We start from the raw sequence: 15,052 nt of genomic DNA on the forward strand, positions 1-15,052 counted from the left end.
ACCATCTTCTGCCCTCTGAGTTTATATCCTGGTTGGATTTTCCCCCCTTCTGTTTCATTCATTTCTGTTTTTTAAAAAAGCTTCTTTGGGGCACCTGGGTGGCTCAGTGGGTTAAGCTTCTGCCTTTGGCTCAGGTCATGGTCTCAGGTTCCTGGGATTGAGCCCCACATCGGGTTCTCTGCTCAGCGGGGAGCCTGCTTCCCCCTCTCTCTCTGCCTGCCTCTCTGCCTACTTGTGATCTCTCTCTCTCTTTGTCAAATAAATAAATAAAATCCTAAAAAAAAGATTTTATTTATCTATCTATTTGAGAGAGAGAGAGATAGTGAAAGAGCATGAGAGAAGAGAAGCAGACTCCCCCTGGAGCTGGGAGCCAGTTGCGGGACTCGATCCTGGTACTCTGGGATCATGACCTGAGCGAAGGCAGTTGTTTAACCAACTCGAGCCACCCAGGCGCCCCTTTATTTCTTTTCTTTTTTTTTTTTTATCTTTAATAGTGTTTTCCTTCTATTTATTTCCACTGGGATAATTTTGTTGTTATTTTTTAAGCTCACTGTCCTTGAACTAAACCCAGAAACAAGTAATTGCCAAATCTACAATCATAATGAGTAACTTCAAAACACCTTTCTCAGTAAGTGGCAGAGCAATCAGGATAAAGCAGCTTAAAAAGGTTTGAAAGATTAGAACATGTCAGTTAATAACCTTGAAAATATGCATATGAAATTCTAAACACAACAAATAAGAAACAGATCTTTCCAAACTCCTGTGGAACATTTAAAAATATTAGTAATTTATTAGACCACAAAGGAAATTTCAGTAGCTTCCCCAAACCAAATATACGCAGGCCAACAAGAAGAGCAAAATTTATCTAGTAACAAAGCAAACAAAGGCCCAACTCTTAAATCTCTTGCATTAAAGAAAAACAAAAGAGAATGCAAACTACAGATGCTATATATTTCACATCTATAATGATATTAATAACTTAGAAATTTTAGCCTGGTTTCTGACTTGTTTTTGTTTCATTGGTTTGCTTATTTTAATCTCTTTCATATTAGGGTCTTTCCTCATGTATCTTGATATTTGCGGCTACATATACACATGCAAGACTAAGGCATTAAAAGGCTCACTCAGTGTCTATCGCACATCTTGGGGGTTATTGATTAGCGAACTTGGTTTGGAAGAAATAAGGCCTTAACATAGCTCTTTTATTGGGAGGCCTTCTCTTCTGCCAGGTATTTTTGCAAATCTCTTTCCCCAACTTTGCCAATTTTTTTCACCAAAGATTAGAACACTAGCTGCTGCCATCATTGTGGGTAGAAAAAGCCTCAGGGTTCAGAAGGCATTCTTCATTCTCCACTGCTTTCAGCCTTTAGCTCATGTCATTTAGAAAGTACTTCCAAGTTCTATCTTGAAAGCAGAAGCCGCTCAGAAAGAGTCCTGAGAGAGTACGAAGGGTTATAAGTCAAAGAACAGCGGCGATTCACCTGAGATCAAAGAGATGAACAGCTCCTCCACAAACAGTTTTGCAAAGCGTGGCTCCTGATCAGCAACATCCACATCATCTGGTAAAACTTGATAGAACTGCAACATTTTGGACCTCATCCAGAGGCACAGAATCAGGTGTTCTGTGTGTGGGGCCCAGAAACGTGTTTCAACAAGCGTTCCAGGTGATTCTGATGCCAAAGTTTGAGAACCACTGTCCTAACTTGACGGAGGGAAGAGGGGGGCTTGTGTTCACGTGTCTCGTGGCTGGAATTTGAGGACGTGGAATTTTAAGCCATATGCAATCAACTCGAGATGGAGGATATGGTCTGTTTTCTCAGGTGCAAGAAGAAAGGTTTTCTCTTTAGTCTTCTCTTTTCTTCTAAAGGGTGAGGGACCCGAGACATCCGCTTCTTTCTGAGCCATTTGTTACCCAGACTGCGTCGCCTCGTCCCTGAGCTCCGGCAAGTGTCAGAATGGAAAAAAATAGAGGAGGACAGTGTGGGGCAAGAAGAAATAACAAGGTCCCAGGCTTTCATAGCCTCCAAATGTGAATCTATAGCCCAAACGGTTCTCCTAGCCGCCCCAAATCCCAACCACCGAACGCAGTTAGGTTGGACGGACGCTTCGCCACGGCCCCCCCCACTTCCGGGCCCTAGCCAATAGGAACTCAAATTGCTCAGCCAGTCAGCGCCCTGCGCTGCTTCCGGCGTTCTGCGTGCTGCCCTGGAGACGGGATGGGCGAACCCAAACGCAGAGGGGTGTTAGACTCGCACTACCTAAAACTGCGCCTGCGCGTTCCACTTTGCTCCATTGCTTCACCCCGGGCCTTGGCCAGTGGACCTGCCTTGAAGGATTAGAACCCCAGACGCGGGCCTTGGCGGGAGCCTTCCACTGCGTTGGCGGCCTTTCCCCACGGAGCGTTCTGGTGAGAGGCGGTGGCAGTTTTAGGGTTTACAAATGTGGGTTTGTGTCTTGCTGAGGGTGCGGGGTACACTACAGGCCTGGAGGGGCGCCATTCACCTACCCTTTCTCCGTGAACCCTGTGTCTACGGCGTCTTCTTTCTTCGGACTCTGCTTTGTTACCGAGTTAAACTAAAAACCTGAAACAGTTTTCTTGAGGCTTTGGTTCCGGGCACATGGGACACCTTCTCGAGGACTATGGTGTAAGGGGGATTAGGAGCTGTAGGGTTCGGGAGATGAGCTTTATGGACGTCCCAGGTTCGGAGTTTTTCCCCTTAAAATCTTGGCGGCGCTTCCCGAGTTCTAAGCCGGCTGTGCTTCCAGATGTCCGTGGACGTGGAGAGAAAGAGAGTGAAAACCTCCAGTTCGCTGTCAGTGAGCTTCTTGGAGTGAGGGGTGTTTACATAGTGATTGAGCACCCGCGCTTTCGAGATCAGGCTAAGCTTAAAGCCTGTAGTTAATTAAGCCTGTCAAGGAGGCGCACCTGTTGAACGCTTGGGCACAGCGCCTGCCACCTTTTACGCCCTCCAAAAAGGTTGTTTTAGTCTGTGGTTAGCGAAGTTGAGCGTGCATCCGGGGGCGTGAGTGAAACCACAGGTAGCTGGGCTTTGCTTCCACAGTTTCTGATTCAATAGGTTTGGGCTGGGGCAGCTGCTGTTAGTTGAGGAGTTAAAGATCTGAAGGTAGAGTTAAGGGAGGGTTCCGGTCTTCATCTGTGTGCCTCTAGCGCCTGGTTAGTTTCAGAGTTTGTTGCCTGTAAGCCCAGCCACCGAATCTTAAATACCTCATTTGGTTCTATGTGTGATTTGTTCTGATTTCTGGCTTCTCTGATAATACCTTGGTGAGCTTGTAGGTTGAGAGTCTTAAAAGACACGCCACACCTTTAGAAAAATTGGGAAGACTAAATGGTGGTGTCTGGAAATGCACACTCGGTGGGAACACAATAAAAAAACACTAGGAAGTGATAACAAACTCGGGAGAATGATTGCCTTTGGAAAGGATGAGGAGTTGTGATTGCCATAGGCTCAGGAAGGGACTTCTGGAGTAGCAGGCAAAGTGATGTTCTTTACCTGGGTGGTGATCACAAGGGTGTCCCTCTTAAAATCATTAAACTATACATTTATTTTGTGGAGTTTTCTGTATTTGTGTTTCATTTTACAATTTAAGAGGTTGCATATTTTTAAAAACTCTTATTAGGAAGTCTAAGGTGAGAATGGCCTTGGAGTGAGCCAAAAAGACTCTAAAAGCCTGGAATTTCAAACTTGAAACAAAACTTAGAAAATCATTTGATCCAATTCATATTTTACTCTAAGGAAACTGAACCTCAGAGAGGGGAAGTGTTTCCATAGTAAACCTCTCTTACCTAAGCCAGACTTTGTAATTGGTGCATTTCATTAATTTCAGGCTGCGTGGTCTGCCCAGATGTCACTACTCAGTAAAAGATTGAAGAAAATAATTTGGCCTGAATCAAGTTCAAAACTTGAAGATTTCATTTAAAGGTTTCCTTAAAACCTTATTTTCAAAGAATTAATTCTTTGTCTTACATAAAAACTTACTTCAACACCTTATCCTGCTGTATCCTAATGTAGCCGATTTGTGAACATTTAACTAAATGTTAAAGGTCTGGTTATTTTTTTCTGGCTAAATGGCTTTCCCATCTTAACATACTGTCATTTTAATCTTACTTTGGTTATATTACATACTGTGTAATGTTGACCTGTTGCCACAAAATTACTCTTGTCTGGGCTGAATTTTGGTGGGTCATGAGTCAGCATTGGTTTTCAATGAATGTCTTTTAGGAAGAGAAGAGCATAGAACTTAGTAAAAGTGCTTATTAAAATAAACAGATACTACCTGTGCCACTTTTGAATTGTCATTTGATTTAAATTTGGATTTCTTCCACATCTTTTCTACTTAAAATTTAAAGAATGTTGCTCTCAATAGTATGAGTTTTTCTGATTTGACATAGAGACCAGGTTTGTAATCCAAATAACTTAATGTAATTACTAGCCTGTACATTTTATAGATTTTTCCCATTTTGCAGTAAATTTTAATTTCTTTGGAAAATGGAATCATAAAATTAGTTATTCCTGGATTGTTAGATTACTGGTTCCCTATGCCAGGATAGGACAGACTGCTGCCTATTGGCCAAATCTGGCTCTCAGGTATGTAGGCCATACCTGTTGTGGTATGGCCTACAGCGGAGAATACATTCTGGAGATCTGCTATACAGCATAGTGATGATACTAAACAATAAGGTATTATGTACTTCAAAGTCACTACAAGAATAGATCTTACATTTTCCTACCACAAAAAAATGATAATTATGTCACCTGTAGAGATATTGACTACTGCTATGGTAGTGATCATATTCTATATATAAATGTATCAAATCACATTGTACCACTTTAAACTTAAAGTACATGTCAATTTTATCAACACAAAATTGAGATATGTAGATACTATACAGTTAACCCCTTTTAAAATGTACAATTCAGTGATTTAAAAAAAAAAGATTTTATTTACTTATTTGTTAGAGAAAGCACAAGCAGGCAGAGGGAGAGGGGGAAGCAGGCACCCCGCAGAACAGGGAACCTGATGCAGGGCTTGATCCCAGCACTCTGGGATCATGATTTGAGCTGAAGGCAAAGGCCCAACCATCTGAGCCACCTTGGTGCCCCCAGTGATTTTTTTTTTTTTTTAAAGATTGTATTTATTGGGGGAGAGAACAAGAGTGTGGGGATGGGAGGGCAGAGGGAGAGGGAGAAGCAGACTCCACACTGAGTAGGCAGCACTAGGGGCTCAATCCCAGGACCCCAAGATCATGACCTGCACCCAAGGCAGATACTTAACCTACTGAGTCACCTAGGCACCCTGATTCAGGGATTTTTAGTGTATTCACAAAGTTGTACAACCATCAGTACTAATTGCAGAACATTTTCATCTGCCCAAAAAGAAATGCCATACTCATTAACTTCTCTTTTACATTCTTTTTCAAGGAGTTTTGCTATAGGTTCTGACTTACTGGATACAATGTAGAAACAGCTGCTTTTAAAGAGTTTCTTACAGCTTACTGGATAATTTCTGGAAAATTTTCTGTAGTCTAGCATATGAAATCCTTCCAAAGAGATACCAATTTAAAATCGGTTTTGTGGATCAAGTAAATACTTCGATTATATTGTAAAAGTATTGTTCAAGATGCTGAGTCCACTGATGTGCTTTAATTCTAAATAAAATCTGATAAGACTATATCAATTCCTGTTCAGTCATGCAAATTAGGACAAATTGGCCAAGAAAATGAACTCTCTTAACTGCTTATACCCTAGATGATGAAGTGGTTGGTTAAAACTTTTTTTTTTTTTTTGTTTTGTTTAAATTTAAAACAGGAGTTGGTGAACTTTTTCTGTAAAGGGCTAGATAGGTATTTAAAATGTGTGTAGGCCATTATTCTGTCACAGCTCTGCAATTGTAGCCTAAAAGGAACCTTAGACAATATACAAATGAATGGGTGTGGCTCCGTTCCAGTTAAAACTTTATTTACAAATGCAGGCAGCAAACTGAATGTGGAAGAGGACCCTTTAGTAACAGCTGACTTCAAATAATATTTGGGTTGACTCTTAGAATCTTTGTGGATGAGATGTAAATATCATTACATATAAAGCATTTTAACATACATTGTCTAATTTATATCTCACAATTTGAGGTTTAGGTGGGTCATATATTGGCACATTCTATACAGATGTTGACACAATGTGCCTGTCTTTGTAATAAGAGCCTAAGAAAAGTATCAAGATACATTGACTGGCATCTCATTCATCCCTCTTTTTGTCATTTTCATCACTTTTGTTGAGATCTTGTTGAAGGAATTTGTCAATTTTTTTGTTTTCCCCTTAGCTTATTTTTTTCTTCACCCTACAGAGACATTAGTATCTAACATTTGTAGGTGAATTTTCTGAGTTTATAGAATTATTAGGTTTACATATTAAGTATTCTAGGCTAATTAAACATGTAACCAGCTTGCATTTATAAATGTTTTTGTTTACCTTTTAGGAACTAGAGATGCCATTAGTCTGTTATTTTATCCAATGTGAGAAGTCAGCCCAGAGATGGAAAACTTCATTCTGTATGAGGAGATTGGCCGAGGAAGCAACACTGTTGTTTATAAAGGGCGGAGGAAGGGAACAATCAATTTTGTAGCTATTCTTTGTACTGATAAGAACAAAAGGCCTGAAATAACCAATTGGGTAAGTAAGTCAAGTATGTTTCCTTCACCCTGAGAAAACACAGAGCTATTATCAAGCATCAAACCAAGCCATTGAACTCACTATAGCATATACCATATTTTCAATCTGGGATGGGTGACCTTCTATCCGTTTAGTGCCACCAATCCTGAATAATGACTAGTATACATACCTAGGTAATTACCAACTTTGTTATTTTTTTGGGAAGAGTCAGGGAAAATACACTCTATATTAGATTATTTAATTATAAATTTAGTATGTGATTTATGAAGCTTGCCAAAGGAAGGACAGTGGGTAAGAGTGAGTTGGGTTTAAAATTTAAAGCCCAGAGTCCTGGACAAAATTTAGGGTTTTTTTTCCCCCTCACTGTGGTAAAATACATGTATCAAAAATGTACCACTTTGACCATTTTTAAGTGTATAGCTAGTGATATTCAGTACATTCATTATGCTGTATAACCAACACCATCCCTAGAACTCATTTTTTTTTTAAGTTAATTTTTTTTTTTTTTTTTTTTTTTTAAATAGTAGGCTCCATGCCCAGGGTGGAGCTCAGTGTGGGGCTTGAACTCATGACCCTGAGCTGAGATCAAGCGTTGGATGCTTAACCAACTGAGCCATCCAGGGGCCCCTAAAAAGTTAAGTTCTTAAGAGCAGTTTTAGAGTCACAGCAAAAAGTGTAGTGATTTTCCACTTACTCCCTGTTGTCCTGCATGCATAGTCTCCATTGTCAGCATCCCTACCGAAGTGGCACATATATTACAATGGATGAATCCACATTGGTACAGCATAATCATCCAAACTCCATAGTTGACATTAGGGTGCACTCTTGGTGGTGTACCTTCCATAGTGGTGGACAAATGTAATATGTATCATTACAGTATCGTACAGACAACTTTCACTGCCCTAAAAATCCACTGTGCTCCACCTAGTCATCCCTCCACCTTCTCCCCAACCTTGGGCAACCACTGACCTTTTTATTAGGTCCATAGTTCTGCCTTTTCCAGAATGTAATATAGTTGGAATTGTATAGTACGTAGCCTTTTCAGATTGACATCTTTAACTTAGCAATGTTTTCTGTGTCTGTCTGTGGCTGACAGCTCATGTCTTTTGAGAAACAACATCACACAGATGTACCAGTTTGTTCATCTATCGAAGGGCATCTTGATTGTTTGCAATTGTGAATAAAGCTGCTATAAACATCTGTGTACCGGTTTTTGTGTGGACATAAGGTTTCAACTCTTTTGGGTAAATACCCAGAGTGTGATTGTTGGATGGTCCAGAACTCTTGTCAGCTAGCAAAACTGAAACTCTATACACATTAAACAGTAATTCCTCATTTCTCCTTCCCTAGTCCCAGGCAACCACCATTCTATTTTGTCTCTGAATGGTACCTCATGTAAGTAGAATCCTACCTCCTTTGTCTTTTATGACTTATTTCACTTAGAATGGTGTTCTCAAGGTTCATCCATGTTGAAGCATGTGTCAGAAATTTTCATAAGACTGCAATATTCTACTGTGTATATATAGACCACATTTTGCTTATCCATTTACCTGTCTATGGACACTTGTGTTCTTCTACCTTTCGGCTATCGTGAATAATGCTGCTGTGAAAATAGGTGTTCATATATGTCTTCAGGACATATTCTGCTTTCAGTCCTTTAGATATATACTCAGAAAATGGAATTCTATGTTTAACTTTTTTTTTTTTTAAAGCAACTAACACACTGTTTTCCACAGAGGCTGTAGCATTTTACACTCCCAACAGTGTACAAGGAATTCCATTTCTCCACATCTTTGGTGGCAACACTTGTTACTCTTTGTTTTTGTTTTGAAGGTAGCTATTCTAAGGGGTGTAAGAAGGTGTTGGTTTCTCTAAGGAGTGTGGATAGTTGAGGGAAAAAAGGTGTGTGGGACACGATATAGGTTAGTTTGTAGATTTGGTGCTGGGAACACAAGGAATTTCTCTTCTAATGAGGTTTTCTCTGAACTGAGAAGCTAAGTCCTCAATTGAGGGGGTGGTGGAAGGCGATGTTCTAGGCAAGAGAGAAGCAGAAATGTGAATCCTCACTTGGAGGACAGAGTGGCTGGGGCCACTTGAAATTGGAGATCCTAAACTGAAGCCGTATCAGTCAGTGTGTCTTGTGCCTGCCTCAGTTGCTTGTGTCTGTGCAGAGTGTGGAGGTCTAAACTGAACCAGAATTGGAGTACTAGAGTGAGTGAGCTGGAAAGTCAACAGGTAGTGGTCACAAGCTAGGATGTGTGCAAGATTTTGGAGATGTTACACCTCTTGGTCAAAACCTAACAATGCAGTCCAACAGAAATACAATGGGGGCTACAGATCTAACTTTAAAGTTCATAGGAGCCACATGGAAAGGACATTTTATTAATTAATCCAGCAAGAAGAATGAATTATTTCAACAGATGGGTGGTTTACAAGATTGAGAGTGCTGAGGTGAACCAGTATCTGGAAGAGTAGGTACTTACTCTTACATATACTGAGTGATAGGGAGTGCGGGAGGCTGGGCTGTGGCCTGATTTCTGTTGGAATTTGCACACCTCCTTGTCATTAGGACCTCCCCCTTCCAGTGCCTGAATCAATGGGGATCCATTTAAACATGCTCACGCTGTGTCTTCCCCATTTTCTTCTGGCCCTGTATTAGTTTATTACAAGGTGCTCCTCAAATTCTCTTGGTCACTCTGATTTTTGTTTTTCTCCTCATCTGTCTTCTAAATTATGTGGATTCATTTCCCTTTCTTTGTGTTAGAATACGAGCCCACCCACTGTTCCTAAAGTGTACCACTTATCCATTTTTAAAACCGGGAGCTCTGTATTTCTGTGGATCAATGGGCCTGTTAGCCTGTGTTGAGTGTGAGTGAAAATAGAGTGTGTGTGTGTGTGTGTGTGTAAGGAAATCAGAGGACAAGGATCCAAAGCACTTGGATCACAAATTTGGAGTCTGGATGGTTTGTTAATAGAGCACATATTTTTATGGTTTTAGTTTCCATACTTCTAGGGATTTTGAAGGGAGAAAACAAAAATCCCTGGGGCAAGTTGGTATTTTTTTTTTTTTAACTGACAGGTTCTTGCATCTTTGTTGAGTTTTCAGTTCACTCTTGTTTTTGGTGCACAGGAATTCTCATGATATAATGGAAATGTACATTTTAAGATCCGTGGGCTCACTGTAATGATTCTTTTAATAACCCGAGTGAATTTACACTGGGATTCACTAAGGATATATATATTTTAAAGATTTTATTTATTTATTTGGCAGAGATCACAAGTAGGCAGAGAGGCAAGCAGAGAGAGAGGAGGAAGCCGGCTCCCTGCTGAGCAGAGAGCCTGATGAGGGGCTGGATCCCAGGACTCTGGGATCATGACCTGAGTGAAAGGCAGAGGCTTAACCCACTGAGCCACCCAGGCGTGCCCACTAAGGATATTTTTAAGAATAAAATTGTAGAATCCTTTAAAGATTCTTTTAAATATTTTAAAAGTAATGTATCATTATTATAGAAAACTTGGACAAATCTAGAAGAATGGGTAGAAGAGGTGGGGAGAAGAAAGGGCTGCATTGTGCTGTCACCTGAGGTAGTCCCTGTTTTGTTTTGGTTGGTTGGTTCTAGTGTTGTTTACTATGAGTTAAAAAAAAAAAAATTTGAATCCTAATAATGCATAATTTTGTTTCTGGCCTTTTTCACTTAAATTATTATGCTGTCATTTTTTTAGGATATAAAATTAAACATTTTGAAGTTGTGCTAATAATTTTTCACTTGCTGTATAATTTAACTATTGTGTTATTGAGCCTTGAGGTTATTGTTACTTGGTAAAGGTGTTTTTCTTCCTTGAAAATTATTTCTTTCCTAATTATAAAGTAGTGTGTACTTAATGTAGAAAATAGAAAAAAGTAGAAGAAATTACCAGCAGTTCTACTTATAACAGCTATTTTGACGTATTATTTTCGGTCCTTTTCCTATGAACATTTCTTTTGCAATGTTGTGTTTACATAAATAGACAAAACTATATTGCATAAGTTTTTTTTTTAAGACTGTACATTAAATTAGCATTTTTCCACATCACCAGCCTTCAGAGCCATCATTTTAATGTTTGTCTGATTCCACCAAATTCTATGTTGTTACCCACTTCCCAATTGTGTATTTAGGTGTTTCTTAACAGGTGTGAGGATTAATATGAGAAAATTAAGCATTTTCTTTTTTGTGTGTGTTTGTGAATGCTGTATTTTTATAGGTCCGTCTCACCCATGAAATTAAACACAAAAACATCGTAACTTTTCATGAATGGTATGAAACCAGCAATCATCTCTGGCTAGTGGTGGAACTCTGCACAGGTAAGTGTGTGTAGGAAGTGCTACAAATATTTCCACCTCATGCAATTTTGAAAAAACATATGTAGGTTTTGTTATTTTCCTTTTGTATTGCAAATAGAAGCACTTGATACTATTGACTGTGTTCACTTGCACGTATGTTTGGTTACTAGGGGCAAATAAAGAGCAAAGATGTCTGCTGAGAGGGAGACCGTAAAATTCAATTTGGGCTTAACTTTATTTTGGTATAAAATATTACTAAATCGCCTATATAAAAATTTAGAAATATTTTTTAGTGATGAACTTATCAAGCAAGTTTTCTTATTCAATAAAAACCAAGTGTTTTAGTTCAAGTAGCTATTAGTTAGCTCATTAGTTTATAAAGTAATCATCTTTTTGTTTATGAAGAGAATACTTGCTGTTTATAAAAACTTAAGGAATGTGAATAAGTAAAAGATGAACCAACAAATACTACCACCTAACAATGATTAGAGATAACTTGTTATAGCTCTTGCTTTATACAACTTTCTGTGACTTTATGTAGGGAGAAAACTGACTGACTATATTCATATTCTCTGGGTTTTTAGTTTCAGTGTCTTCAGGGAAAAAGTGCCACTGTTAGCATACTTCTGTTTATACATTGATAATAAAGGATCAACAAATATTAAGATAGAATTTCTAGTTTTATGGGTCTTACCCATTATATTGGCAGTTCAAATTTATAAAACTGAATCATGAAAGAGGTTATTTGGAATAATTCTTACATTTTATTTTTTCCAAAATAATAGGAAAGGACTATGGTTTAATTGCTTGCACAGTTTAACACACTGTTGAGGTGATCAGGGTACTTTACCTGTGATCCTTCTTGCTTCAGCTGTTATTTCTGCTCCCGGACCATCTTCATAGCTTTACTACTTTATGCCTGTGTATGGAGTGGTTCCTCACCCACTGAAACAAAAATCAGCTTCAAAAAATCTACCTTCATAGTGTTCTGACTGAAGTTTCAGATAACATCTAAGGCTTTTTTTTTTTCCCAAGAGTGTGTGCAGGCCGGGGGGGGGGGGGGGGGGGGGGGGGGCGGGGGGCGGGCGCGTGGGGGGATGGGGTGGGGCAGAGGGAGAAAGGGAGAGAATCTTAAGACGACTCCATGCCCAACACAGAGCCTGACCGGGCTTAATCTCATGACCCTGAGATCATGACCTGATCTGAAATCAAGAGTCCAATGCCATTAGGTGCCCCAGGACTTTTTTTCTTCCCCCTTCCCCTTCCCCTTCCTCCTCCCTCCGTCCTCCCCAAGACTTTTCTCCCCCCACCCCCTCCTCCGTCCTGCCCCCTCCTTCCCCCAACCCTCCTCCCTCTTCTTCTCTCCTCTCCTCTTTTCTTTTTTCTTCTCCTCTTTTTTCTCTTTTCTTCTCTCCTCTTTTTTCTTCTCTTTTTTCTTCTCTTTTTCTCTTTTTTCTTCTCTTTTTTCTTCTCTTTTCTTCTCTCCTCTTTTTTCTCTTTTCTTCTCTTCTCTTCTCTCCTCTTATCTTTTTTCTTCTCTTCTCTTCTTTTTTCTTTTCTTTTCTTTTTTCTTCTCTTTTCTTCTCTCTCCTTTCTTTCTTTTTTTCCTCTTCTTTTTTCTCTTACTTCTTCTCTTCTCTTTTCTCTTTTTCTTCTCTTTTTTTCTGTTTTTCTTAAGAGAAAGGAGAAGAGTTTTATTTGAGCCCAAGTTATGATAGCTGCCTGGGATATACAATCGTCACAAAGAAAATAATGCTCTGGGGAGAGAACATTATGTGCAGGGTTATATATATTCCTCTGAACTTGGCTCCTGTTGGAACCTTGATACTTTAAAAAAAAAAAAGCTTGTTCCTGGCACTTAGTTGGTAGAAATGTGAACAGGACCTTGGTAGAGTATAGAAATAGAATTCACAGTGTGTCTGCCTTTGTTTTATTTCCTCAGTGATGTACTCTAAGGGTTGTGATTTTCTGTTAAGAAAAGACCTTTTTCTGCCATGCAGACTTTGTAGAAAATGGTTAACTTTGTATAGGAGTAAATGTGGCTATACTTTGCATGATGTGTTTTAAATGCACAATTTGAATTAATATTTACCACTAATTTTTGTAGCTGTTCAATTCCTGAGGGATGAGTTAGAAATCATAACACCAGAAGGATTCTCCCTGCATCCCTCCTGCTTGCTTACTGACTAGTTTCCCATCCTGAGCAGTAAGTCTCTGGAAGCTGGCTCTGGAGTGCGGGCACAAATTCCTCTTCAGTGCTTGGACCACTCTATTCATTCATATGTGCATTTCCCCTGCCAGGCTGTCCATGTGTACTGATTTATTTTTTTTAAGGCTCAGTATCCTCTCCCATTATGGGAGCTCCTGGAGGCACTGTGTTACGTTGGTGGGTTAAAATGGGTGATTTTTAATCAACTTGCAGGTGGTTCCTTAGAAATGGTTATTGCTCAAGATGAAAACCTCCCAGAAGATGTTGTTAGAGAATTTGGGGTTGACCTCATTACTGGATTACATCATCTTCATCAACTTGGCATTCTCTTTTGTGACCTTTCTCCTGGCAAGGTAATTTATGAAAGTTTTCATTTCCTAATTCATACTGTCTTAAGTTATAGTGCTTTCTCAGAGGTGTTTTTATTTTTAGATAAAATCTAGGTAAAATACAGACCATCTTGAAATTGAGTTAATTTTTTTTCTTTTAAAGCTTTTATTTATTTTAGAGCTAGAGTGAGTGCTATCAAGAAGGGGCAGAGGGATGGGGCACCTGGGTGGCTCAGTGGGTTAAAGCCTCTGCCTTTGGCTTGGGTCATGATCCCAGAGTCCTGGGATGGAGCCCCACAGTGGGCTCTCTGCTCAGCAGGGAGTCTGCTTCCCTCTCTCTCTCTCTGCCTGCTTCTCTGCCTACTTGTGATCTCTGTCTGCCAAATAAATAAATAAAATCTTAAAAAAAATAAAATATATATAAAAAATAAATTAAAAAAAATAAAATCTTAAAAGAAGGGGCAGAGGGAGAGGGAGAGAGAATGTCCAGCCGACTCCATGCTGAGTGTGGAGCCAATCCCTCTTACCTGGGATCATGACCCAAGACAAAACCAAGAGTTGAAGCCCAACTGACTGAGCCACCTAGGAACCCCTTGAATTAATATTTTTTTAAATTAAAAACATGGTACCATATTTTAGTTACCTATCAAAGTAGCTTTTATTTATTTATTAATTATTATTATTATTATTTTTTAAGATTTTATTTATTTGACAGCTCACAAGTAGGCAGACAGGCAGGTGGGGGTCGGGGGGAGCAGGCTCCCCACCAAGCAGAGAGCCCAATATGGGGCTCCATCCCAGGACCCCGGGATCATGAACCGAGCTGAAGGCAGAGGCTTTAACCCAATGAGCCACCCAGGTGCCCCTCGAGTTACCTTTTAGAATGGGAACTCTCCTCTGAGTCCTTTGAGTAAATGTTACTGCTGCTAAGGTATATTGTGAATGATGAGCTCAGTATCTCTATAAACTAAGATGCTAAGCTCTTAAATTATGATATATGATTATGAGCCATTATTTTAGCTTGATAATGACCTTTTTGGCTTTGCTATTTGATTAGTGACATTATGGGTCAAAAGCTTCTTCGTTGGTAAAAATTAATGACCCATAACTAAATGTGCTTCAGTGTGGTAGAGGCATGAAACCTGCTTAGCTCCAGAATCATAGGTGACACTGACATTTAGAAGTTGTGTGACCCTGGGCAAGTTTCCTTTTCTCTCTGCATTGGCTTCCTTGTCTGTGATCTGGAGATGGATTCTATACTATATTTAGGTTAAGCTTCTAGGACACTTGCTGGTGTTTTCAATCAATGGCATCTATTATTTATAAGTACATATTCTTAGGGATTGTACTTATTACTGGTTTGAGTTGCTGCTTTGAGAAGGTGTACATAATGAAATACGAAGTTGAATATTGTTAAACATTATTATTGTAGGCCCTCCATATGAGAATATAATTACAGGTGAGGAGACTGAGAGTTAGATAGATTAAGTAAATTCTCCAGTCTGAA

General features: G+C 39.5%; 1 protein-coding gene across 1 annotated transcript in view; it reads left to right on the plus strand.

Moving 5' to 3' along the window:
* The first annotated feature begins 2,389 nt into the window (after positions 1 to 2,389).
* The window catches only part of ULK4 (unc-51 like kinase 4), a 583,110-nt gene continuing 570,447 nt past the window's right edge, over positions 2,390 to 15,052 (plus strand). The window contains exons 1-4 of the mRNA XM_032861108.1: positions 2,390 to 2,407; positions 6,493 to 6,686; positions 10,929 to 11,028; positions 13,430 to 13,569. Of these exons, the coding sequence (XP_032716999.1) occupies positions 6,549 to 6,686; positions 10,929 to 11,028; positions 13,430 to 13,569 (378 nt within the window). The 5' untranslated portion in view covers positions 2,390 to 2,407; positions 6,493 to 6,548. The remainder of the gene's footprint in view (positions 2,408 to 6,492; positions 6,687 to 10,928; positions 11,029 to 13,429; positions 13,570 to 15,052) is intronic.

The sequence above is a fragment of the Lontra canadensis genome, unplaced genomic scaffold (assembly GCF_010015895.1).
Source record: "Lontra canadensis isolate GAN:19392208 unplaced genomic scaffold, GSC_riverotter_1.0 scaffold20, whole genome shotgun sequence".
Taxonomy (NCBI): domain Eukaryota; kingdom Metazoa; phylum Chordata; class Mammalia; order Carnivora; family Mustelidae; genus Lontra; species Lontra canadensis.